We start from the raw sequence: 26,577 nt of genomic DNA on the forward strand, positions 1-26,577 counted from the left end.
ACAGATTTGGTGTCCAGTTCAAAGTGTGACATGATTTAAAAATTGGAGAGTTTAATTTTGTATTTTACATAAGTTATTATTTGTACAAACATGGTGCAAAGTAATTCATGATTTGTTAAAAAATGTTAGTGGCTAGCTAGTTAAAATGGGATATTGTGATTTCACAAGACTGTCTTAGAAGTGATCATTTGAAAATGTTCAATTTGAAAAATGTGCACAATAAAGTGTTGCATATTGATATTTATCTGTTTCTATATATATTTATTGTGAGAAATCATTAAGATGATCAGTGTTTCCACAAAGATAAATATCATTAATTATTAATAATAACAGAGTTAAAGGTAAATTGAGCAAATTGGCTACTTCTGGCAATTTATTTAAGTGTGTATCAAACTGGTAGCCCTTCGCATTAATCAGTACCCAAGAAGTAGCCCTTGGTTTCAAAAAGGTTGGTGACCCCTGCTCTAGCCTTTAAATAGACTCCCTTTTTAGACCAGTTGATCTGCCGTTTCTTTTCTTTTCTTTTCTCCTCTGCTCCCCTCTCCCTTATGGAGGGGGAGTTGCACAGGTCCGGTGGCCACGGATGAAGTGCTGGCTGTCCAGAGTCGGGACCCGGGGTGGACCGCTAGCCTGTGCATCGGTTGGGGACATCTCTACGCTGTTAACCCGTCTCCGCTCGGGATGGTTCCTGCTGGCCCCACTATGGACTAGACTTTCGCTGATGTGTTGGATCCACTGTGGACTGGACTTTCACAATATTATGTCAGACCCACTCGACATCCATTGCTTTCGGTCTCCCCTAGAGGGGGGGGGGGGGGGGGGTTACCCACATATGCGGTCCTCTCCAAGGTTTTTCATAGTCATTCACATTGACGTCCCACTGGGGTGAGTTTTCCTTGCCCGTATGTGGGCTCTGTACCGAGGATGTTGTTGTGGCTTGTACAGCCCTTTGAGACACTTGTGATTTAGGGCTATATAAATAAAGATTGATTGATTGATTGATTGATATTCAGCGCCTCTCCCGATAACCTCCCGGCAGAAATTTTCTCCTGACAAACTCACGGTATTCAGCCGGAGCTGGAGGCCACGCCCCCTCCAGCTCAATGCGGACCTGAGTAGGGACAGCCTGTTCTCACGTCCGCTTTCCCACAATATAAACAGCTTGCCTGCCCAATGACGTCATAACTGTAGAATGATCGAGGGCGAGTTCTTGGTTTCTTATGTGGGTTTATTGTTAGGCAGTTTCATTAACGTCCTCCCAGCGCGGTAACAACACACAACAACAGCAGTCACGTTTAGTCTACCATAAAGCAGTTCGTCTGCCGTAAACAGCAATGTTGTGACACTCTTAAACAGGACAATACTGCCATCTACTAGATAGCCTCCAGAACACTGAAATTCAAGTATTTATTTTATTTATATGTATAATAAAATAAATATATATATAGATATATATATAGCTATAATTCACTGAAAGTCAAGTATTTCATACATATATATATATATATATATATATATATATATATATATATATATATATATATATATATATATACATATATATATATATATATATATATATATATATACATATATATATATATATATATATATATATATATATATATATATATATATATATATATATATATATATGTATATATATATATATATATATATATATATATATATATATATATATATATATATATATATATATATATATATATATATATATATGTATATATATATATATATATATATATATATATGAAATACTTGAGTTGGTGAATTCTAGCTTAAATATATTCCCCTCTTAACCACGCCCCCACCCCCCCACCTCCCGGTATCGGAGGTCTCAAGGTTGGCAAGTATGATATATATGGACAAATTGGGTTTATAGAATGGTTCAATGAAATTTCATGATAGGTTTACCAAAGAGGGAACCATTGGTCCATCACCCTACAGCGACAATACAGTCATCCCATCACCATATGGCCTCCACATCAATTGTCAATTTCCCTACGGAGGTCATACATCTAGCCCAGGGGTCCCCAAACTTTTTGTCTCGGGGGCCGCATTGGGTTAAAACAATTTGGCCGGGGGTCGGGCTGTATATATATGTATATATATATATATATATATATATATATATATATATATATATATATATATATATATATATATATATATATATATATATATATATATATATATAGATAGATATACAGTATATATATATATATATATATATACAATATATCTATATATATATATATATATATATATATATATATATATATAGCACACTTTCCACGCGCGATGATGTCACGTTATCGATGAGAAAATGCATTTTTAGACTATATGATTTGCCTGAGCGGCTAGGAGTCACCGTGAGTAGCAAGCAGTACAAAGTAAATAAGAAAAAAAAAATAATAATAATTATTATTATTTTTTTTATTTTTTTTTAATACTTGGGACTTCCCGCGGGCCTGATTTTGGACGCTGGCGGGCCGTAGTTTGGGGACCCCTGATCTAGCCTATCACCGTATGGCCTCAACATCAAAGGCCCATTTCCCTACAAAGGCCATGCATCCTGCCCATCACCCAATGACCTCACCACCAAAGGTCGATCACTCTATGGAGGCTGTACACCCAGCCCATCACTGCATGACTTCAACACCACTGGCCCATCACCAAATGTCTACAACACCTCTGGTCCTTCACCCGGCGTACACAATAGCTTGCCAGCTAGCGGGGTGAATCCACCTGACAATAAAAACACAGCTTTCCTGGCACCGGACAGGACAGATGCAGGCAACCCATCTGTCGAGGACACTATCTCATATCGACTACAGGCAGAAAAATCATGGACGCCATGTGATGGATTTAGGGAGGCGTTCGAAAAAATCCTGCAAGAAAAGCAACAAATCAAAGAAGTCCTCTTGAAAATAGGCAAGTCAATTATGCTAATTTATTCATGATATAATTGTTTTGTTTACTTAAATTTGTGATTGGGCCTTAAACACATTATTTTCTCATTCTGGTATTGTTTGTGCTATTTTTTTCCCTTTCAGATCCGGGCCAAGTCAGAGTACTTCAAACTCTCTGCGACCTCGTTGGAGACAAATACAACAACGGCGCTCCTCAACAATCAGGCCAGATGCTACTCCAGTAAAATAAATAAATAAAAATACATTCTCCAATTAAGCAGCTTTGTAAGCCAATTCTAATACACTAAATAGTAACAGTTAATGTAAACTTTTCAACTAATTAACTTGTCTAATGCTTACAACTGTGTGTATACAAATTGTAAGCTTTTGACCATATATAATAACTATATGGGCATTACATTTTTTTAAGTACCAAAAAAATGGCATTAAAAAGCATTACATTAGATTTGCATTATTATTAGTATTATTATTATTGCATTGCATAGATTTGATACCTGTAGAAACTCGGATGTGGTAAAATTACGAATGCCTGATTATTATGTTCTTGCCTTACAGCGTATGTCCTGAGATGCGGTACCCTTCCTGATTGGGACAATATTGAAGAGGCCAAGCTCAAGAAAGCTTTGGTAAACAAATGTCGGGCCAGAGCAGGTTTTAAGTAGGCCCTTGTACCTGCCAACTTCATTCTGGGGTAGGATGTTTCCTTTGTAAACATGTTAACATTTTGTTCTAGAGTTGCGCAGTATATATTGTATAAAATTGCCCTATGATGTAGCTTTTAGTACCACGTTATACTGTGACAATGCATATTGAGCTGTGCTGTGTCTCGCAAATTTGGCACTGACTAACAAGCTAGCGGCTAATATCCCTTCACAGTGCAAAGCTGTTTCCAAATAAAAAAATAATACAACTGGAAATTACGCAGTATGTTACTGCTTACATATATATATATATATATATATATATATATATATATATATATATATGTATATATGTACGCAGTATGTTACTGCTTACATATATATATATATATATATATATATATATATATATATATATATGTATATATATATATATATATATATATATATCAGGTATATTAATAGCTTTTGTAACCAATTTCAAAATGTTTCAATGATCATTTATGTACCAAATGTTATATTGTTATCACAGGAGGCTGTTCTATTGTTTACAATTAAGTTAATCATGGGGCTGGGGCCCACTGTTTAACTGCGAGTACCCCTTGGAGGCCGCCAATAAATATATGTTTCTTAGCTGTGGTCCGTCCATATGGGCCGCAATGGTAGTCAGTTGTAATACACTTTAGTGTAAGATGACTAATTCAGTGTTTGTATTTCAGTGGGCCTCAAACCACCCTCTGTAGTGAAAAAGTTGGTCGGGCCTCGAGGTAAAAAATGTTAAGTATCCCTAGTTTCCAATGTGTGATTATTTTTTGTATGTAGACCAGTTCCAAACAGCACGGTTACAATTTTATAAATGTATTTCAGTTTTTGCTTGGAATATTTCAAAATAGGAAATTTAGTCATTTACTCACCCTCTTACTGAGATGAAGTCAGTTGTTTTTTTTAACTACATGGTTTGCTCAACAAGGAGTTAAAAAAAAACTACACCTGACTTTTTCACAACAACAAAGTGAGTACTTAAGGTTAAATTCATTTATTTTTGTATGTTTTATTTTTTGTATATTGTTTTCTATGTTGTTTTAATTATTGTGAATGTCAATATGTACATTATGTATGTACTAATTAACTACATTTACATGTTGGTATTTAATCTATTTTTATATCTTATATTTTGTATTTTTGTATAGCCAAATAAAGTGATACACCTTTCAATATTTGAGTATTTTTTTAGTGTTATTTCTAATTAAGTCAGATAATGAATATTTAAATTGCACTCTCAATTTGTTCTCATGATTCTCAAATTTGAGATATGATGGCCTTGTTAAGACATTTAAGAGAAATAATCAAGACATGAAAGAGACATACATAAGATCTCTTTTATTGCTCATACTTCTCATTTCTTTCTCTTTTTATTCTCCTTCAAAATAAATGAGACATAATTGAGATCAGTTGCATACATATATGAGCTCTCCTCAGTATATCCCACTTCTCAAATATTGCTCAAATGATTGTCTCAACTCAACCTCCTTTGTCTCAGTGATGTCTTGTCTCTTTTTAGCTTATTTATTGCGCCTAAGGGTCCCTTAAGAGCAATAAAAGAGAAACAATTGATCACAGAATTAGACAGATATGAGAAGCTCAAAATGTTCTCAAGATACGAGATCAAGCAACAGATGAGCAAGCACATTTTTGCTATGGGAAGCTTCTCCGTGAAAAGTGAAAAGTTCCATTTCTGCCAGCTGAGAGTCCTCGCTCCATTTTAATGATCGCCTTCTGCCTTCAAGCTGTGTGTCCAATGGCGTCTGCGAGTCTTTTATACAGTAGCGTGTCATAACATCAAAGGTGTAACGGCACAAAGGAGCATCCACAAATAGGAAGCCGCGGACGATGACAGGTGATGGCGTCATTTTTGTGTACATTTGAAATGAAACTGTTTTGCCCCGGGAATGCTCAGCTAGCAACATTGACCAAACAGTTTGAAAAGTCCCACTAAACACAGATTTGCCTAATGCTGATATTTAAAAACGTTTTTGACACCCAAAATATTTGCTAACGTTAGCGTTAGCGGCGTGGTTGGTAGCTAGTTTGTGCTACTGTCGTTAGCGTAGCGGCTGGTTTGTGCTCTCAATTTAACAAAACAAATAGACTTTGTGCTTTACATGATTAAACATCTGCTTACAGCAAGATCCAGCTCTTCTATTCCCATTTATGTGGATCTTTCGAGTGTTTACATTTGAGATGGTCGAGTCCATTTTATCTTTATGTAACACCAATTCTTGAAAATGTATTGTACTATACTGTAGCTTATCAATACATTAAATTGTATTGTAGCTACTTTTTATTGGGCCTGGACATGTTTTAAAAATGAAATCAATTCATGATCAATGAGGTAAGTTCGACGTAACACTGACAGTTATTTGCTTTGTCACCTATAAAACAAAAGCTTTTTTTTCTTTCTCCAAAAGAACTTAGCACAATGATTCTCAAACTGTGGAACTTGTACAACTAGTAGTATGTGGGCTCCATTTAGTGGTACACCAAAGGATCACTTGATTAAAGTAGTGTTTTATTTTCCCATATTCAAACACTGTTCAAACTGTGTGTAATGTTACAATGGCTAAAATATTAAATTCATTAGTTAAATAAAACCTCTGCCCACGGTGGACGAAGATTGTCCAATGTTAGTGCTGAGCGGGTATGCAGGGCTCAAAGTAAATATGTGTCACTTACATTTTTTCATTATATCAGATTTGTTATTTTGCTCTAAAAACATAAATTATTGAACAATTTGTTTCTCATGAATGTGTTTAGTACAAAACATGCATACAATATAATTCAAATTTGATTAAAAAAATAAATAAAAATCATAAATAAAAAAGTGCAAAAATAAATGGAATAGAGTACAGGGGGCCTTAAAATAAAATTCTGCTTAGGGCCCCAATTTAGCTTGGGGCGGGACTGGGTTTCACCACTACTAAAAACAAGTAATGATGAATAATGCAGGCCACACGTCTTACTCCTACTGCTAAGATAGCGAATGTAGTTGCAGTTTTGGTGTCTGCAACTCTGCAAGCAGGAGTACCTATGATAGGGTGGGAAAATATATATAAGTTGTGGGAAAATATATATAAGTTAATAACTTACATACACAGCATATTAATACGTGGTACGTGTGCGCTGACGAAGGCATTGAGCTAAGGATTCGAACCACTCCAGCCTCTCGGTGAGCCCATTTTGTGTTTGTTGTGAAAGCATTTGAAATGATTGAGGCATCCCAAGCAGAGATGACAAGCATCGTGACATCATAAACGCCAGCGCCGCAACACTCCCCCACAGAGGTGACAAGCACTTTGATGACACCACCTCGGTCCCAGCCGCCACCTCTCCACAGAGGCGACAACCGCTCTGTACACATCATGAGGCGCCGCGGTACAACACGACACCACCACAGTCCACGTCCCAACAGAGATGACAGGCCTTTTCACTTCTGTTTGTGAGGTGTGTGCCGTCAACCCAGTGGATCGTACTGTGCACCGGCACGCATGGCGCACCGCCGCGGGGACGAGGGCGACCGTGGGCCCGGAGCAGCCTACCAGGCGTTTGTATCTATGGAGTGTTTGCTGGAGAAGCTGCTCATTCTAAACTATGAAGAGGAGGTTCTGGCCAAACACAACACAAGGAGCCTGTCCAGACATTACTTTGTGTCCAGTCCCTACCTGGAGGCCAACTCGGGTGAACAGTTCTACATGTTCACCATCATCGCCTCCTGGCTCATCAACGCCGCAGGCAGGCCATTTGATGAAAATATGGAGTGTGGAGAGCCCAGCGCCACCATATCGGACATCCTCGCAGAGCTCCGGGCTTTTGGCGTCCGTGTGGACTTCCCGCCCTCCAAGCTGTTGTCCGGCTCAGGCGAGCATGTCTGCTTTGTCCTCGACAGACTGGCTGAAGAGGCTTTGAAGAAGAGAGGCTTCTGCTTCAGGAGCCCAAAATACCCGCCAGAAACCACAGAGGAACCCCTTGTGGTGGAGGACGACGTGGAACTCACCCTCGGCAACGTGGAGGAGGAGGCGATTGAGGAGCTGGATGATGACGAGGAGAATGTGATGGACTTGGAGGCCTTAAAGTTACGCAGCACTCAATGTGAAGTGTCCTCCGTAAATACAGAAATACTTCAGCCCACAGTAGACGCGTCTGAGTGGTACCTGGAGGTGGAGCGAGTCCTTCCGCAGCTCAAAGTCACAATCAAGAATGACAACAAGGATTGGAGGGTCCATGTGGAACAAATGCACCAACACCGAGACGCCATCTCGTCTTCCTTCAAAGAGGCCAAGGGATACCTGGAGAAGCTGCGGGAGGACATCGGAAAGACTTTGGAGAAGGTCCGCAGTCGAGAGAAGTACATCAACAATCAGCTGGAGCACCTCGTCCAGGAGTACCGCGGAGCTAAAGCCCAGCTCAGCCAGGTGAAAGAACAGTACCGGCAGGCCAGCGAGAATCTGACGGAGAAGGCCCGCATCCTAGCCGACATGGACGACGAGCTAAAGCGGGTGAAGCAGGAGACCGAGGAGAGGAGCAGCAGCATGTCGGACAAAGCGCCGCTGGTCAACATCAAGCGCTGCGTCGCCAACCAGAAGCAAGAGATCGTACAGCTCAGCAAGATGATCGCCAGTCAACGCTTGCAGATGAAGAAGTCCAACAGCTTACGGGACACCATCGACTTTACGGAGACGCCACGCTTTTCACGCAGCTCAGACGTGTGGACTTGGGATTCTTGAACGTCATCCATAATGCACTTAAAAACATTCATCCATTAGGGTGAGCTGGAGCCTATCCCACGGCGATTCAAACCCAAGCATCTTGACTGTGAGGCAGACGGGCTAGCCACTACTCTACCGTGCTGCCATGACTGTGTCTCAATGGAACACTTCCATCAGTACACTTCAATAAGTGCGCTTGGTACATACACTGTGTACTTAGTTCCTGAGTGTGCAAGTTTTGAAATTGTCTATTCCATTACTGTCGTTGCACACTTACTGGAAATGACAATCACAGTGTTTACGATTTAAGTGATTGCATCAAAGGCATCTCTCCCCTTCCGCCACTTTGAAGCCAACCATTTTGACTGTTTTGAGTACTGTACTGACAGTGCGCTGCATTATGCTGTACTTCTCAGTGTGAATGCACATTCAATACGCACCCAAAAGTGTAAGTACATAAGTGAGTGCATTGTATACAGTTAGTACAGTTTTTAGTTTTATACTTGCATTACATTAATGTGTATAAACATGAAAAGTAAACTTTTTAATTTGGGCGTATCCTTGGGTGACAGTATGTTTGCATGCTATTTTAATAAAAATTGCCTAGGCATGATGTACAGTAAGTTCAGGTGTAAACAGCAGGTTAGGGTTGTACGGTATACTAATATTAGTATAGTACCACGATACTAATTAATCCTATTCGGTACTATACCGCCTCTAAAAAGTACCGGTCCCCCACCCGCCGTCGTCAAGTCATGACATTGCTGGTTTTACGAGCAGACCTGCATGTTCGGCAGCACACAATCACGGAGTACTTACAAGCAGACACAGTGTGTAGACAGAAAAAGGAGAATGGACGCATTTTGGCTTAAAAACTAAAGATAAAGGTGAAGATATAACACTGAAACGCCCTCTTGAAAGAGGTGCTTTAAGACATGGCGAGCTAGCTAGCGGCTAACGTCCATCCGCAATCGGCAGTGTTTTAGCTACTTCTAAATCACTAATACCTGTCTCCATGGTGACAATTAAAGTATGTTTCTTACAAGGATCATCCCTGCAGGACGAGGAATAGCTAAACATGCTTCACTACACACTGTAGCTCACCGGTAAACAAATGCCATTGGTGGGTCTACACCTGACATCCATTCTAATGATACCAAATACAGGAGCGTATCTGGTCGATACTACTATGATTACATCAATATTTTTTAGCATCACAAAATCTACTTTCATTTTTTAAAAATGTATATTATGTTTATAAACTCAGAAAATATGTCCCTGGACACATGAGGACTTTGAATGTGACCAAAGTATGATCCGGATTGATACCCAAATGTGTGGTATCATCCAAAACTAATGTAAAGTATCCAAACAACAGTGATCATTACATTTTAACAGAAGTGTAGGTAGAACATGTTAAAAGAGAAAGTAAGCAGATATTAACAGTAAATTAACGAGTAGTTTAATAATAAATTTTATACCAATTGTCCTTAATAATTTTGACAAAATAATAGAATGATAAATGACACAATATGTTACTGCATACGTCAGCAGACTAATTAGGAGCCTTTGTTTGCTTACTTACAAATAAAAGACAAGTTGTCTTGTACATTCACTATTTTATTGAAGGACAAAATTGCAATAAGAAACATATGTTTAATGTACCGTAAGATTTTTTGTTAAAATAAACCCAATAATGCAATTTTTTTTGTGGTCTCCTTTACTTAGAAAAGTATAGAAAAGTATCGAAATACATTTTGGTACCGTTACCAAAATATTGGTATCAGGACAACACTACACCAGGTAGAGTAGTACAATTTTGCATTCACGTTTGTATCTTCCATCCATCCATTTGTCTTGTCAGAAATCATTTTTAAGTATTATTTGTATATTTTTGTGTACTTGTGATCCACAAAGGTTTTTTTTTCCAAAAAGAGTGATGTCATTGTCAACTCATATGGGATAGGATATGGTATATGGCACCACCTTTTGGAATGTTTACAATGAAAACATAGGCCGAATTAAATGATAATGTTTCAGAATAATTCCCACCATTAGTGTTTGGTTTGAATTATGCTGACGCTCCCCGCTACAGTTTGCACGAGCTTGTGGCCGCCAATGATGAGGGGGAGTCCTGAGAGCTACGCATTAGCTCCACAGAACAGCAGGTAGCCACATTCATGATGTCAACGGGAGTAGAACCGGACAAGGACAACATTTAAGCTTGTGACCCACTACATAGCAAAAAAGATGGCTCCACACCATCAGAAATAATAATGAGGTTCATTAACAGAAAACACAAAATCGCATTACTAAAACAGGGAAGAAAGTTGAAAGGATCAAATGTGATAAGCATTCGACGAAAACACGCCGACATTGCTAGGAAGGCACGTAACTTAAAAAAACAAGGAAAAATTTAGCAAACTTGGACCACAAATTGCTAAATATTTATAGAATTAAATGGAACAGCAGAACAAGCAAAGTTAGAGGTAATTCTGAAAATAAAATAACTAAATGAATATCAATGACTACAAAAACAAACACAACCATGACGGACAGAGGCAACCCACAATTATACATGGAAATATAAACACTACACTGTACAGACCAAATAAATCCTGAGTTCAAAAATGATAGAGATCCAGATACAAATGTTTTCTCCAACAGCCAGAATAACTGTTTATACTACACAAACTAACAATACAATACCAGTATTAAATCCAATTGTCAATTATTCACCTCAACTGCAGGAGTTTACATGCAAATTATAACATGATACATTTTCGGAAACATGGATCAATGCTGAAAGGGCAACACATTTCGAACTGGAAGGATATGAACTCAATTACATTAACAGAACAAACAAGAATGGAGGAAGAGTTGCAATTTATGTGATAACAGACTTGCATTACAATGTGGTAAAAAAAAAACATGTCATCTGCTTTGATAACAGTAATATGTCGTGAAAAAAGCAAGAATGTACTGATCAGTTGTATATTCAGAGCACCTAAGTTAAGTATAGAAAGGTTTGAGGACTGGATTAAGACAACTTTTACTGGAATCAGTCAAAAGTGGAAACTATGGAGATTTCAACATCGACTTTTTGAACCCTAACAAGTAAAAAACAATTGATGACTTCATAGATACATTGTATCTATGAAGTCATCAACTTCATAGAACGCATAAGTTTATATCCTAAAATCCCAAAGCCGAGTAGAATCACAGGACATTGTGCCACACTTATTGATAGTATATTTACTAATGATTTTGACAATAATACTACCAGTGGTCTACTAATTTCTGATATCAGCCATCCCCTACCAGTTTTTATAATCTTCGAAGTAAACTACAGGAAAAGGAACATGGATGAAAAAAAGCAATTAACTAAGAAACATAAAAAGAACAATCAACCGTGGATGACAAAAGGTCTGAAAAATGTGTTCAACAAGGAAAAAATACGAACATGTAGAAAACAAATTACAGTCAATTATTAGATAAGAAGAAAAACAACATGAGAGCAACTTGTGACATCTGAATAACCAGCTCAGTGGCGCACGCTGCTGCTCACTGCTGCCCTCACCTCCCAGGGGGTGAACATGGGGATGGGTCAAATGCAGAGGACAAATGTCACCACACCTAGTGTGTGTGTGACAATCATTGGAACTTTAACTTTATAAAAAAATGGTGCTAAAAAGGGTTATCCTGCATATTTTCAGGATGTAGATATATATATATAAATATATATATATATATATATATATATATATATATATATATATATATATATATATATATATATATGAAATACTTGACTTGGTGAATTCTAGCTGTAAATATACTCCTCCCCTCTTAACCACGCCCCCGCCCCACACCCGACCACGCCCCACCCCCCGAAATCGGAGGTCTCAAGGTTGGCAAGTATGACATAAAAAGAAAAAGACAAAAAATGGTTAAAAGCCATCGTCCCGTGCATTTTTTTAAAATAATAATAATAAAAATGAATAACTTCTAAGTCTTTGTTAGCCGTTTGTGAAGTTTTGTGCTCGTGCGCTACGTTCGCTCGCATCCTGTGCATCTCCTGGGGGCTAAGCCCCCCCGTGTCCTTAAAAGCTAGTGACGCCCCTGCATTCAACCAATCAGACAGAATGAAGTACCTCGGGCTCTGTCTCCTCCTGCTGGCTCACAGGCCGCTATAATGCGAGTACGCACCGGAAGTGATGCCGGTTCCCCCGCACTACCGGAGGAAGTAGACTCAAGTCCCCGCCTACCAATCACACGTCGGACGCATATGGACCAGATAACTCTCACCAACTCACGAAAAAACAACTTTGGGGGGGGTGGGGGGGGGACGTCTCCATTTACCATTGACGACGGTGAAGACCACCTTTTGTCCGCCTCTTCAAGTAAGCGCCTTTACGTTCTCTATCACGACTGTCGTAAAACTAATGTTGTTGTTTTTTGGAATTAAAACGTCGGTTTCCTCCTTTTTAACCACCAAGTCGTTAGAAACCTGTTTTTTCGCGCTCTATTGGCAAGTAGGAAGGATGAGGGAGGAACGACGACACGTGTTCGGTGCCGCCATACCGGTGTGGAATCTTAATGTAACCTGGGCGACATGCTTATTATGTGTGTGTTATTTAGTGTCGCTTCATGGACCACAAGAGGTGTACATAAACCATGTCAAGCTACTCTTGTGTTTGACAATAAATTGGTGTACATAGAGTATTCATAATATCAATCAATCAAAGTTTATTTATATAGCCCTAAATCACGAGTGTCTCAAAGGGCTGCACAAGCCACAACGCCATCCTCGGCTCAGATCCCACACCAGGGCAAGAAAGAACTCAATCCAATGGGATACAATGAGAAACCTTGGAGGGGACCGCGGATATGGGGCCCCTGGGCGACTGGTGCAATGGACGTTGAGTGGATCTAGTTAATAGTGAGAGAGTCCAGTCCATAGTGGGGCCAGGGGCGGCGTGGCGAAGTTGGTAGAGTGGCTGTGCCAGCAATCGGAAGGTTGCTGGTTACTGGGGTTCAATCCCCACCTTCTACCATCCTAGTCACGTCCGTTGTGTCCTTGGGCAAGACACTTCACCCTTGCTCCTGATGGCTGCTGGTTAGCGCCTTGCATGGCAGCTCCCGCCATCAGTGTGTGAATGGGTGAATGTGGAAATACTGTCAAAGCGCTTTGAGTACCTTGAAGGTAGAAAAGCGCTATACAAGTATAACCCATTTATCATTTAATCTTGAGTGGAGACAAGTCAGCAGCGCAGAGACGTCATCAACTGATGCACAGATAATGGTCCACCCCGGGTCCCAACTTTGAACAGCTGGCGCTTCATCTGTGGTCACCTAATAACCTCTCGACGCTATTTAAAGGCTAGTGTATACAAATGAGTTCTAAGATGGGACTTGAATGCTTATACTGATGTAGCATCTCTAACTGTTACCGGTAGGATATTCCAGAGTCCTGGAGCCCGAAAAGAAAACGCTCTATAGCCTGCAGACTTTTTTTGGGGGCTCTGGGAATCACTAATAAGCCAGATTTCTTTGAACGAAGATTTCTTGCTGGGACATATGGTATGTTGATGAGAACATATTTATGATTGATGATGTAAACTAGCGGTGTACACCTTCTAGTATTCATTATAAATAAATAAATAAATGGATTATACTTGTATTGCGCTTTTCTACCTTCAAGGTACTCAAAGCGCTTTGACAGTATTTCCACATTCACCCATTCACACACACATTCACACACTGATGGCGAGAGCTGCCATGCAAGGCGCTAACCAGCACCCATCAGGGGCAAAGGGTGAAGTGTCTTGCCCAAGGACACAACAGACGTGACTAGGATGGCAGAAGGCGGGGATTGAACCCCAGTAACCAGCAACCCTCCGATTGCTGGCACGGCCACTCTACCAACTTCGCCACGCTGTCCCAAATCGTGGTAACAATGTTAATCATGTCATGTTGTACAGTGTTTCCCACACATTCATTTATTTATGGCGGCCCGCCACGAAAGAATTACGTCCGCCACAAATTGATTTATTTTTTTTTTTAATTAAAAAAAAAAAAAAGTTTTTTATTTTTTTTGTCCTGTCCAGCTTCTCAGGCAAATCATTTAGTTGATGTAAATGCCCATATAGGCTGTTCAGATTTACTTTACAAAAGAGAAGTGTAGGATACTTCTCTTGTTGCCTTATTTGTATTTGACCACTACTGTTTTGTGTTTATTTGTTACTGACTGTGGCAGGACACCTCTGCCTCTGTTTCACTTAATGTTGCTGGTAAATAATATGGTTGTAGTAGTAGGCTAAAGTTAAATTATTTAGTATGCACTAATTGAAGGGGCAGAGCTTTAAGAGACATATTAGCTTTTATATTTTATAAGATATATTTTTTGTAAGAACCACAATTAATAAATATATTTCAGTGAATAACTTATTGTTCAAATCTGTATATAAATATATACATAAAGTGTTGTAATTATATTGTAAAATGGATGGATGGATGATTATTAATTAGTAAGCATACATTTTTTTAGCCTTTTTAGAGAAACTCATATCATTGTAGTAAATTATGCAAATTACTCAATGCTGTCATGGTGACCACGCCCATAGCCACGCCCCCACCACCACAGGTATCTTGGCAGTTTATGGAAAACACTGTTGTATGACCACTGCGAAGAGGTTCAGCATATATTTAAGTAGCTTATAGATCCTAGCTGACCACCTGATGACATGTGACCTTCCCCATAGCCACTTGGCTTCCACTGGCAGCCACCTTGCACAGGCTAAAAATAGCAAGAATATGTAATGTATCTGTGATCTACAGCACGGTTTTCAACTGGCAGCCTGCCGCCAAATGCACCTGGTGAATAACATCAGCGGAGCCCACAGATTCAGTTCGAAACTTAGGGTGACTTAAAGCGAAACTGCACTTTTTGGGGGGAATTTTTCCTATCGTTCACAATCATTATGAAATATATGACAAATGTTTTTTAAATTTTTTTTATGCATTCTAACTCGTAAGTAAACATAAATAAAAGTCCGCTCACAACAGAGCCAATGGTAGGTCATCTGTTCCGTCCATAAAACCCAATAAATAACCATCCAAAAACCGCCAACAATACTCCGTTTAAATTTTGTGACGAACCAAGTATTAGTAATGGTATTATAAGTGCTACGCAGACAAACTATTTATAGTGGCGCCGTGATCACAAGCTTGTGTGCCTAATATTGGCATCATCGAGTGGTAAGCTGCTTTCTTGTTTGTGGAGTTTATTGTAGATCATAAATAATGCTAACCTGACTATCGCCAGATCCTTGTAGTTCGCTGAGCTCCACACAAGGATCTGGGCTCGAGGGCATTGCAAACTCCTTCAAGATAGCAAAAAATTATGAACCAAATAAGGATCGCCGGGCGGGATTTCATAGATGTGATGTAGCGCCGAAGCGACTGTTTGATTCAAATAACAATGGCGGCACGCAGCAAGGAGTCGTGTGTTGACATTGATTCTGCTATTGCAACTGTTTTGTAGAATCTATCAAATATTAATTCTTTAAAAGATGAACAGAAAACGGTTTTGAAGGCATTTATTTTACTTTTCGCTCTGTCGTTATCCAATATGTCGGCTTTTCTGTTTTGGATTTCCCAGCGTCACAGGTTGATTTCAATGTGAGTGGTTGAAGTAGCACGTCATTCAAGATAACGGACAAGTGGTTTATCCAATCACATACAATTATTTTTTTTACAAGGCCCCGCCTTCTGAAATACATCTCCTATTGAGAAGTCCCAGATCCCTGTGTGGAGCTCAGCAAACTACAAGGATCTGGCGAGAGTCAGGTTAAAATAATGCCTCTCACTTGTATAGTAGAAGGATGAGGACGTATTCCTACAAGTAGGTACTATTTGACAGCCAAGAAAACGACGCAAAAGGACGCTTGGTTCCCCCTTTTTCTTCGTGAGGATTTTGAGTCATTCTTCATCTAAACGGGACTATAACAAGATTTTATCAGTCAGCATCCTAATACAGTCAGTGATGTTTTATTATGTTTGTTGGCTCTCATGAAGTCTGCAGTGAGTAATAATCAGTGATATTATTGGGGGGGAAAAGCAAGATGTGATCCTTTTTTGAAATTAAAGCACAGCGTATGCTTAAAATTAGTAACATACTTAAATATGACACGTTATTATAAATGTTACCATTACTACAATACATATATACTTAGTGTTTATATGAAACCTTACTAAAGGTGTTTGGATGTTGTTGTTTTTTTTGTTTTTGTTTTTGTTTTGGATAGGCAGAATAGAGTGACTCACTGACTCCCTTAGGGTCCAATGTAAGCGGACTTTTAAACTTTGAATAGTTAGATTGCATAAAAAGAAGAAACATATATTTGTTCTTGTCTTACATAAGGACTGTGAATGAGAGGCAAAATTCCAAAAAAAAGTACAGTTTTCCTTTCAGCGGCTTTCTAAAAACACCAGCACATTCGTGTCACAAAGAGGATCTTTGACTAACCTTATCCTTCAAAACCGTAGAGTGCTCCTGTCACAAAAAGGGTCTTTGACCTGCGTTTTTGCAGTACGTGCTTATAAGTTGCAGAGTGCTCTTGTGTAGAGCAGGGGTTCCCAAACTTTTTGCCGACAAGGGCCAAACTAAAAATGTGACAATGGGTCTTGGGCCAAACAGCAATTTTAAGCATTCAGCAGCTCTATAAGTGAGGAGTTTAGCCCTATACCGCCACATATAATGTAGTTGAGATCATCACATCACTAGTTAGCCCATTAATGATTGTATGAGATCAAAATAGTGTGACCAGCCTTTTTGCGGTTGGTGTTTAAAACAGGAAAGCTCTCCTGTCATACAGAAAACCTGTGACTGGTGTTTTGTGCTGTAGGTCGTTAAAACAGAGTTTCTGTTATGTGGAAGAATTTCCACAAAACGTTTACCTGTAGGTCTTAACAACAGAGCACTTGTGTCGTATATAGAGAATATTTGACTCGTGTTAACATACTGATATGTACTTTAATAAGGGTAAGAAGAAAAAAAAAACCTGTTATGTATGTTGCATTATCAGTGTTGTATTATACTTGTGTATCAATATTGCGCAGCCAAAGCAAAAAAGTAAATATGCAGGGTTTGATGTCAGCAAAACTGTTCCATTACAGTATACTTGGTATATCTGTATAAAATACATATACACATACCTTATAACATGTAATTTGACATAGATGGTAAACACTACTTACATTTACATTTGTATATTCCAAGGTTAGCATTTAAAAAAAAAATTTAAATTCACGATTGAAAAAAACATGTCACATCGACAATTTAATGTTTTTTTGCGGTAGGTCCTTTAAAAACAGCGAAGTGCTCCTGTCATCCAGAGGCTCTTTGGCTATTGTAAATATATTGAAGATATGGCATTAATGTTCCGGACAAAATAAGTATAGTTAAGAGAGAAGAGTCTGACTTTCTAAAAATGTGGCTCTACAGAAAAAACTCAGTTGAATTTCAGCTATGCAAATGTGACTGTGAATGTTGTCTGTCTATCTGTGTTGGCCCTGCGATGAGGTGGCGACTTGTCCAGGGTGTACCCCGCCTTCCGCCCGAATGCAGCAACCCCGAACGGGACAAGCGGTAGAGGATGGATAGATGGAAACATTCTTAGCTGTGCTTGTTATTGCTTGCATTGAGACAGCTAGCTGTATTAAAGACTCTGGTGTGTGTGCATTACAGTCACAGTATCGTAAATGTAATTGTAACACTGTATGACTTGTCTCAATAGTTTGACAAGAAAACTTCATAGGACAATGAACGGACGTAAACATAAAGAGGCTCCTTCAGACTGGTGAGTTGCGATGGGACACACTTTCGACACAAGATTAAATGTGCATGCAGCCTTTTGTGCAAACACCTGTACTTCTTTGTTAATAGCCAGGCTGCTTTAACACGGTAACTTCCCACCTTTAGGGGCTGCTTGGTGGCGTTATGTTTCTTCGTCCTGGGTCTGGGAACACTGCTGCCATGGAATTTTTTCATGACCGCGATATTGGTAAAAACATCATATTTCACGTGTTGTGACCTTGTGAATGAGCATGTGATATGAAATGGTGGTCTTGTGTTGTACCGAGTGTTTCTGGAGTAAGCACCAGACTGTATAATGCATATGTTCCTTCTTGACTGCACTTAAATGTAGAATATATGTATAATATATTTATATTATTCATATATTATATATTATGTATTATTATTATTGTCTATTGTGAGCGAACTGTGGTGCTGAATTTCCCCCAGGGATCAATAAAGTACTTTCTATTCTATTATAAGTGGTGAGGCATGTAACATGCTCTTGTGAAGCTTCCTTTCTCACACTTGTTTTATTTTTCCTTGACTGAAAGCCACTTGCTGTGTTTGAACCCTCTCCAAATCTTTTTATGTATGCATGGTATTCTTTTATTGAACAGTGCTTAAAAACCACCACCGACATTATAAAAACATGTCTCTTTCCTTTGTTTCCTCATGTCACACATTCTACCACCCCTGCCCTGTGCGTAGTATTTTGAAAGCCGCCTGAACACAACAGGCACACCAACTGAAGCGGGCAACAGCACAGGTGAGGCCCCTAAAGAATACTACTTCAACAACCTGATGACCCTGCTGTCCCAGCTGCCCCTGCTGCTCTTCACCCTGCTCAACTCCATCCTCTACCAGAGGTAGGCCATGTTCATGACATATAAACCAGTGGCGTGCCGTCACAAGAGGCAGGGGAGGCACGGCCTCACCTGCCATCATGGAAAGAAAAAAAAAAGTAAAAAGAAAAACTAAATAAATTAAATTGTTATATGTATCCAGTGATTATACTAAAGTTATTTTCCATTTAACTTCACCAGTTTTAGATTATTTTTATTTTTATTTTCACATTTGCCATTCAAATACTGAGAAGAGACGGTGCGGTGATCAGCAGCCAGTTGAGGCACGTCACTGCGATGTGCCTCAACATGGATTGTGCGCAATGACTCGGCTAACTGCTGGCCTGCTGTGCAGTGAGACCGTATTGCTATATGAACTATATTATACATTTCCATAGTTTAGTTAGCTGAGGTATATAATGTACAGTGTATTTTGTCAACAACTGTATGTGTGTAACATATTTTTAGTGCTGCGAAGACACACTGTGTGAGGCTCGTCTCATAACCCCGCCTCCTGGTGCCAAGCACCTCCGCCGCAGAATGCACCGCCCAACGGGAGCGCCGCAGCCACACCAACCAAAGCCCACACCCAAACCCTCCACGTGCAAGACCGAATCCACCCAAAAAGTCACTTAGCAAGAAGCCAAAAAGTGCAAAAACAACAATGCTCGCGCTGAAGGAGCCGCGAACGACCGCAGGGACACAACATTAGGTACACCTGCACTGCAGGTTCATATGTTTGTAAATCTGACTGTGATGATGCAGTCGTGCCTCACCAGACATTAACCTCACCGCACGCCACTGATATAAACAGTATTAGCGTTCTGACAGTATGCCATAATCACGGTTCTATAAGTACTTTTTTACCGTTTTACGGTCACAGTTCGGTTCATTTCGGGTACAGTGAGGGAACAAAATTCTAAATATTCAAACAGTTAGCTTTTGTATTACCTATAATAATTGCTTAATTGAAACAACAAACTGCAAGCAGGTAATTCTCCAATAAATATAATGATTAAATATTGAAGTTGGACGCAACTTTGAGACATTTGGTGCATTAAAATACTAACATTTTAGGGCTGTACAATTAATTACATTTTAATCACGATTATCAGAGGACAAATTTCACCACATCTAAGTGTGTGTGTGACAATCATTGGTACTTTAATCTTTAATCTTAATCTTATTCAGAAACATTTCCCGAGGTTGCCGCAGCCGATTGCTTTGTTTTACTTCATTTCAGTCACTACACTTCAAGACCGCACTACTGTTAATAGGTGGCAACAGGTGTGGACAATATTGGATACAGACGCATTTGTCCCACCCAAAAAGTTTACTGCGGAGGAGAAAAATATTTGATGTTGCTTTCATTTTGGAACCATAACACTGGTTGCTCCTTCACTCACCTGCTGTGACAGAGAGTTACTGACGTAACGACACATGCAGCAGGCAATATGTAGTGAACGTTGCCGCAACTTGTTGATAACGTCTTGCTGTTTCTTATGGCTGTATGATTGTCAAAAATAATAATCACGATTATTTTGATTGGTATTGTAATCACGATAATTAATTAATTTGAAAACATGAGTATTTAATTCACCACCAAAACTCCACTTTAAATATAGTTTTAAAAAACTGTATATATAAATTAGTAACGAAAATACACAACAAAAATTATATTGCAATAACAATAAATTAAAACAACAATAGAAAAAGAAACAACAATAAAATTATGTTTTTCTGTTTGGTTTTTAATTCAGTTTTTTACCTTTTAACACTTATTTTACCAGTATAGAATGTGTGCTTCTTGAATAAAATACAATTTAATAAAATGTTTGTTAATTAAATGCAAACATCCTCATATTTATTGGTGCAATAAGTCTTTGGACAATTTTGACCAGTATTTTAGATGAAAGCATAATAACTATGGATGTCCGATAATATCGGACTGCTGATATCATCGGCCGATAAATCCTTTAAAATGTAATTTCGGAAATTATCGGTATCTGTTTCAAAATTATCGGTATCTGTTTCAAAAAGTAAAATTTATGACTTTTTATAACGCCGCTGTGTACATGGACCTAGGGTGAAGTACAGAGCGCCATTAAACCTTAAAGGCACTGCCTTTGCGTGCCGGCCCAGTCACATAATATCTACGGCTTTTCACACACACAAGTAAATGCAAGGCATACTTGATCAACAGCCATACAGGTCACACTGAGGGTGACCGTATAAACAACTTTAACACTGTTACAAATATGAGCCACACTGTGAACCCACACCAAACAAGAATGACAAACACATTTCGGGAGAACATCCGCACCGTAACACAACATAAACACAACAGAAAAAATACCCAGAACCCATTGCAGCACTAACTCTTCCTTGACGCTACAATATACACACCCGTCCCCCCAATCCCGCCCACCTCAACCTCCTCATGCTCTCTCAGGGAGAGCATGTCCCAAATTCCAAGCTGCTGTTTTGAGGCATGTTAAAAAAAAGAATGCACTTTGTGACTTCAATAATAAATATGGCAGTGCCATGTTGGCATTTTTTTCCATAACTTGAGTTGATTTATTTTGGAAAACCTTCTTACATTGTTTAATGCATCCAGCGGGGCATTACAACAAAGATAGGCATAATAATGTGTTAATTCCACGACTGTATATATCGGTATCGGTTGATATCAGAATTGATAATTAAGAGTTGGACAATATCGATCAGATCAGTCTTACTGGGAATACGCAAACTTCTGAAAAAGATGTTGTGGTTATCATTCACAACCCCTATGTAAAAAAAAAAAAAAAAAAAAAAAAAGGGCACTGCAGCGCCTGCAGTGAACAAACTTGTCCAAAAGATGGCGCCATATAAAAAACAGTAACACACCTCCTTAGTGTCTTTGCTTGATTTTTTTCAACTATTTGCAGTATGGCCATCAGCAAAGTAAAATCCGTAAATTAGCCGAACCGCTTTATAAGCTGAAGGGTTCAAAGCATAGGAAAAAGTAGCGGCTATAGTCCGGATTTTATGGTATTTATTTACAAATTACATAATGGTGTCACGACCCCAAAAGGGACAAGCGGTACAAATATAATATTTTGTCCATAATCAGGCAGCCCTACTAAAATCAGTCCAATGAAAGTTGATACAGGCAACCGCATTTTTCGGACTATCAGGCCCACTGTCTATTTTTGAGAAAATAAAAGGATTTTAACTGCGCGTTATAGTCTGAAAAATACGGTAATCTATCAAAGTAAAACAACCACATCTTAGCTTTGTGTAATAGGTGACAAAGAAAATTTGTGTAATAAAATAATTAGGGCTGTAAAATTTAACGAGATAACACATTAACGGAAATGTCCTTAAATTAAAAAAAATATTTGACGTGTGATTAACATGCACGTGTCTTGTGGGGCTCTCAGTTCACCCTGTAGCGTGGGAAAATGTGGCTGTGTTTTAGTTGATGTTGAGCAACAGCCGAGTAAAAAAATTGTTTAAAAAAAAACGCGGCAGGTTGCTCTCCCGACAAGACCAAAGACATTTCCATCCACGATCGCTGTGAGCCGTTATCATCACCGGAGCAAATGCCTCCCGCCGGCTGTCTGCTGCTACTTGAGCTCTTGTATTAGGAGAGGTGGAGCTTCACTTCCATGTTTAGATACCAGTTTAGTGCATTAATACCACAAAATGTGGATTGTTACAATCATGCTGTGATTGTCAAAGGTGTTTGGTAATCTGTGATATTTCTACCTAAATACATTCTAGTACATCAATTGATGATTAAAGTGTGATGACACATTTTCTGGCAGCCTGAAATAATGTTTATATTCCCTTTATAACATGTTATGGTTGATAGTCCTTAATTACAGCAGTGTTTCCCACACATTCATTTATTTGTTGCGGCCCGCTACGAAAGAATTAAGGCCGCCACAAAAATTTTATTTTTTTTGTGTCCTGTCAAGCTTCTCAGGCAAGTCATATAGTTGATGTAGATGCCCATTCGGCTGTTCAGATTTACTTTACAAAAGAGAAGTGTAGGATCAAGATTTTTGGAGCTCTTTGTTCAGTGGATCAGATGTTTGATGAAGCTTTGTGTCTATCTACCACCACTACTGTTTTCTGTTTATTTGTTACTGACTGTGGCAGGACACCTCTGCCTTTGTTTCACTTTATGTTGCTGGTAAATAATATGGTTGTAGTAGTAGGCTAAAGTTAAATTATTTAGTATGCACTAATTAAAGGGGCAGAGCTTTAAGAGACATTTTAGCTTTTATATTTTTATAAGATATATTTTTTGTAAGAACCACAATTAATACATATGTTTCAGTAAATAACTTATTGTTCAAATCTGTATATAAATATGTACATAAAGTGTTGTAATTATATTGTAAAATGGATGGATGGATGGATGGATGGACGGACGTTTAAAACAAAACTTATTATTAATTAGTAAGTATAATTTTTTTTTAGCCTTTTTAGAGAAAATCATATCATTGTAGTAAATTATGCAAATTACTCGATGATGTCATGGTGACCACGCCCATAGCTACTCCCATAGCCACGCCCCCACCGCCACAGGTATCTTGGCAGTTTATGGGAAACACTGTACAGAGTGTTTGGCAGGCTGATCGCCGAGCAATTTTGCACTGCACTTTATTATAAATTAAAGAAAGTTAAGACATTGTCATTCATGGAGTTGGGTACTGTTTAAATATGAACAATTCCGGATCCGATTTTTATTCTGGTTTCGATTCGAAGATGGGCTTTAGTCATCATAAAATGTTGCACGGTTTTAAATGAAGGTGCTAACAAGAGTTCCTATTAAATTAAATGGTGTTTATTCTTGTAATTGAAATATTGTGTGGTCTTCAGTCTAGACCTTGGGCACTCAAAAAAAATAGTGATCGGATAAATAGGGTCAAACCAGCTCTTGGTCAGGTTTAAAAACAAATAGAAAAATCCCAAAGTCTAAAAACAGGCAGTGAGTGGAGAAAAACCAGTGCAAAGTGATATAGTCATGTTTCTTCATTCCTGTGAGTTGGTGTGCATGTGGCGAGTGGGGGATTGATTCATGCAGTAAGTACAAAGAGTTACATTAGTTCAAGCGGGATATTATTAGTGCATGCACAACTGTTTCTAACTACTTTGTAGGCAGGTATGGTTTGATCTTCCGAAGGAGTCTGAGCTAAATTAAAGCAGTTTTTACCACTGACCGTATTTGCTTGTTGAGTTTTAAATAATTATCAACAAAAACACCCAAGACGTTTTGCAGAAGACCAGTTGAGATAGACAACGCTAAACCTTAGGTTTAACTGTGATAAGTAACATATAGTGTGTGCTATGTTTGGTGTGTGTGTGAATGCTGTGTAATTTCCATATGTGTAAACATTTGTACTTTATGGTGTGAATATAGTAACACTAAACATTCTATTTTATCTATGTAAAATACATAATGGACATTATTTATGTAAAATACACAATGGATGTTATACTTTGGTTATGTTTATTTTATGTTTTACAAACCTAAAAGAAGGAAGACGTGTAAAGAAATAAAACTAATGAAGGAAAATAATGCAATAGAAGGAACAGCAATCCTCAACAAAACTTCTAGAGCTTCTGTTTCTTCATGCTTTTAACCCATGGTCTGTGAACACACTATGTTGGCGGAGAATGAGAAACTGTTGTTAAAGGCCTACTGAAACCCACTACTACCGACCACGCAGTCTGATAGTTTATATATCAATGATGAAATCTTAACATTATAACACATGCCAATACGGCCGGGTTAACTTATAAAGTGACATTTTAAATTTGCCGCTAAACTTCCGGTTCGAAACGCCTCTGAGGATGACGTATGCGTGTGACGTAGCCCGGCGAACACGGGTATGCCTTCCACATTGAAGCCGATACGAAAAAGCTCTGTTTTCATTTCATAATTCCACAGTATTCTGGACATCTGTGTTCGTGAATCTGTTTCAATCATGTTCATTGCATTATGGAGAAGGAAGCCGAGCAAGCAAAGAAGAAAGTTGTCGGTGCAAAATGGACGTATTTTTCGAACGTAGTCAGCCACAACAGTACACAGCCGGCGCTTCTTTGTTTACATTCCCGAAAGATGCAGTCAAGATGGAAGAACTCGGATAACAGAGACTCTAACCAGGAGGACTTTTGATTTGGATACACAGACGCCTGTAGAGAACTGGGACAACACAGACTCTTACCAGGATTACTTTGATTTGGATGACAAAGACGCAGACGTGCTACTGTGAGTATGCAGCTTTGGCTTTTTTTTGCGTATGTACGTAACTTTTTTAAAATATATAAGCTTTATGAACCTTGGGTTAGGTGAACGGTCTTTTGGGCTGAGTGATTGTGTGTGTTGATCATGTGTTTGAATTGTATTGGCGTGTTCTATGGAGCTAGGAGCTAGCAGAGGAGCTAGGAGCTAGCATAACACGTACCGTACCGTAAGTGCGCGTCACGTACGTAACTTTTTAAAAATATATAAGCTTTATGAACCTTGGGTTAGGTGAACGGTCTTTTGGGCTGAGTGATTGTGTGTGTTGATCAGGTGTTTGAATTGTATTGGCGTGTTCTATGGAGCTAGGAGCTAGCAGAGGAGCTAGGAGCTAGCATAACAAACACGCAGGTGTTATTATGCAGGATTAATTTGTGGCATATTAAATATAAGCCTGGTTGTGTTGTGGCTAATAGAGTATATATATGTCTTGTGTTTATTTACTGTTGTAGTCATTCCCAGCTGAATATCAGGTACCGTGAGTATGCAGCCTTGGCTGCTAAACATTCGATAACTTGACCGTATGTGCGCGTCACGTACGTAACTTTTTAAAAATATATAAGCTTTATGAACCTTGGGTTAGGTAAACGGTCTTTTGGGCTGAGTGATTGTGTGTGTTGATCAGGTGTTTGAATTGTATTGGCGTGTTCTATGGAGCTAGGAGCTAGCAGAGGAGCTAGGAGCTAGCATAACAAACACGCAGGTGTTTTTATGCAGGATTAATTTGTGGCATATTAAATATAAGCCTGGTTGTGTTGTGGCTAATAGAGTATATATATATGTCTTGTGTTTATTTACTGTTGTAGTCATTCCCAGCTGAATATCAGGTCACCCCCGGCTCTCACAGCATCTTCCCTATCTGAATAGCTTCAACTCCCCACTAGTCCTTCACTTGCACTTTACTCATCCACAAATCTTTCATCCTCGCTCAAATTAATGGGGAAATTGTCGCTTTCTCGGTCCGAATCTCTCTCACTTCATGCGGCCATCATTGTAAACAATAGGGAACTTTGCGTATATGTTCAACTGACTACGTCACGCTACTTCCGGTAGGTGCAAGCCTTTTTTTTATCAGATACCAAAAGTTGCAATCTTTATCGTCGTTGTTCTATACTAAATCCTTTCAGCAAAAATATGGCAATATCGCGAAATGATCAAGTATGACACATAGAATAGATCTGCTATCCCCGTTTAAATAAAAAAAATTCATTTCA

At 38.8% G+C, this 26,577-nt stretch overlaps 2 protein-coding genes across 5 annotated transcripts in view; both read left to right on the forward strand.

The window, feature by feature from the left end:
• The first annotated feature begins 7,140 nt into the window (after window positions 1-7,140).
• Window positions 7,141-8,718, forward strand: LOC133662279 (intraflagellar transport protein 57 homolog). Its single transcript, XM_062066144.1, has one exon. It carries the CDS (start codon window positions 7,141-7,143, stop codon window positions 8,374-8,376), a length of 1,236 nt encoding a protein of 411 aa, XP_061922128.1. The 3' UTR covers window positions 8,377-8,718.
• A 3,955-nt stretch (window positions 8,719-12,673) lies between these two features.
• LOC133662277 (equilibrative nucleoside transporter 2) overlaps window positions 12,674-26,577 on the forward strand; it is a 45,427-nt gene continuing 31,523 nt past the window's right edge. For 3 of the 4 annotated variants that reach the window (XR_009828088.1, XM_062066138.1, XM_062066141.1), the window contains exons 1-4: window positions 12,674-12,761; window positions 18,159-18,221; window positions 18,344-18,425; window positions 18,929-19,086. Coding sequence is in view for 3 of the 4 variants with exons in the window: in XM_062066138.1 (XP_061922122.1) it covers window positions 18,184-18,221; window positions 18,344-18,425; window positions 18,929-19,086 (278 nt within the window). In the remaining variant the exon portion in view is untranslated. Of the gene's footprint in view, window positions 12,762-17,944; window positions 18,093-18,158; window positions 18,222-18,343; window positions 18,426-18,928; window positions 19,087-26,577 lie in introns of those variants that run through there. The other variant, XM_062066140.1, reaches the window with a different exon arrangement.

Source organism: Entelurus aequoreus, linkage group LG12 (assembly GCF_033978785.1).
Source record: "Entelurus aequoreus isolate RoL-2023_Sb linkage group LG12, RoL_Eaeq_v1.1, whole genome shotgun sequence".
NCBI classification, from domain to species: domain Eukaryota; kingdom Metazoa; phylum Chordata; class Actinopteri; order Syngnathiformes; family Syngnathidae; genus Entelurus; species Entelurus aequoreus.

Bases quoted from the DNA above. Each gene is read 5' to 3' on its own strand.
- LOC133662279 (XM_062066144.1), top strand. From the start codon at position 7,141: ATGGCGCACCGCCGCGGGGACGAGGGCGACCGTGGGCCCGGAGCAGCC.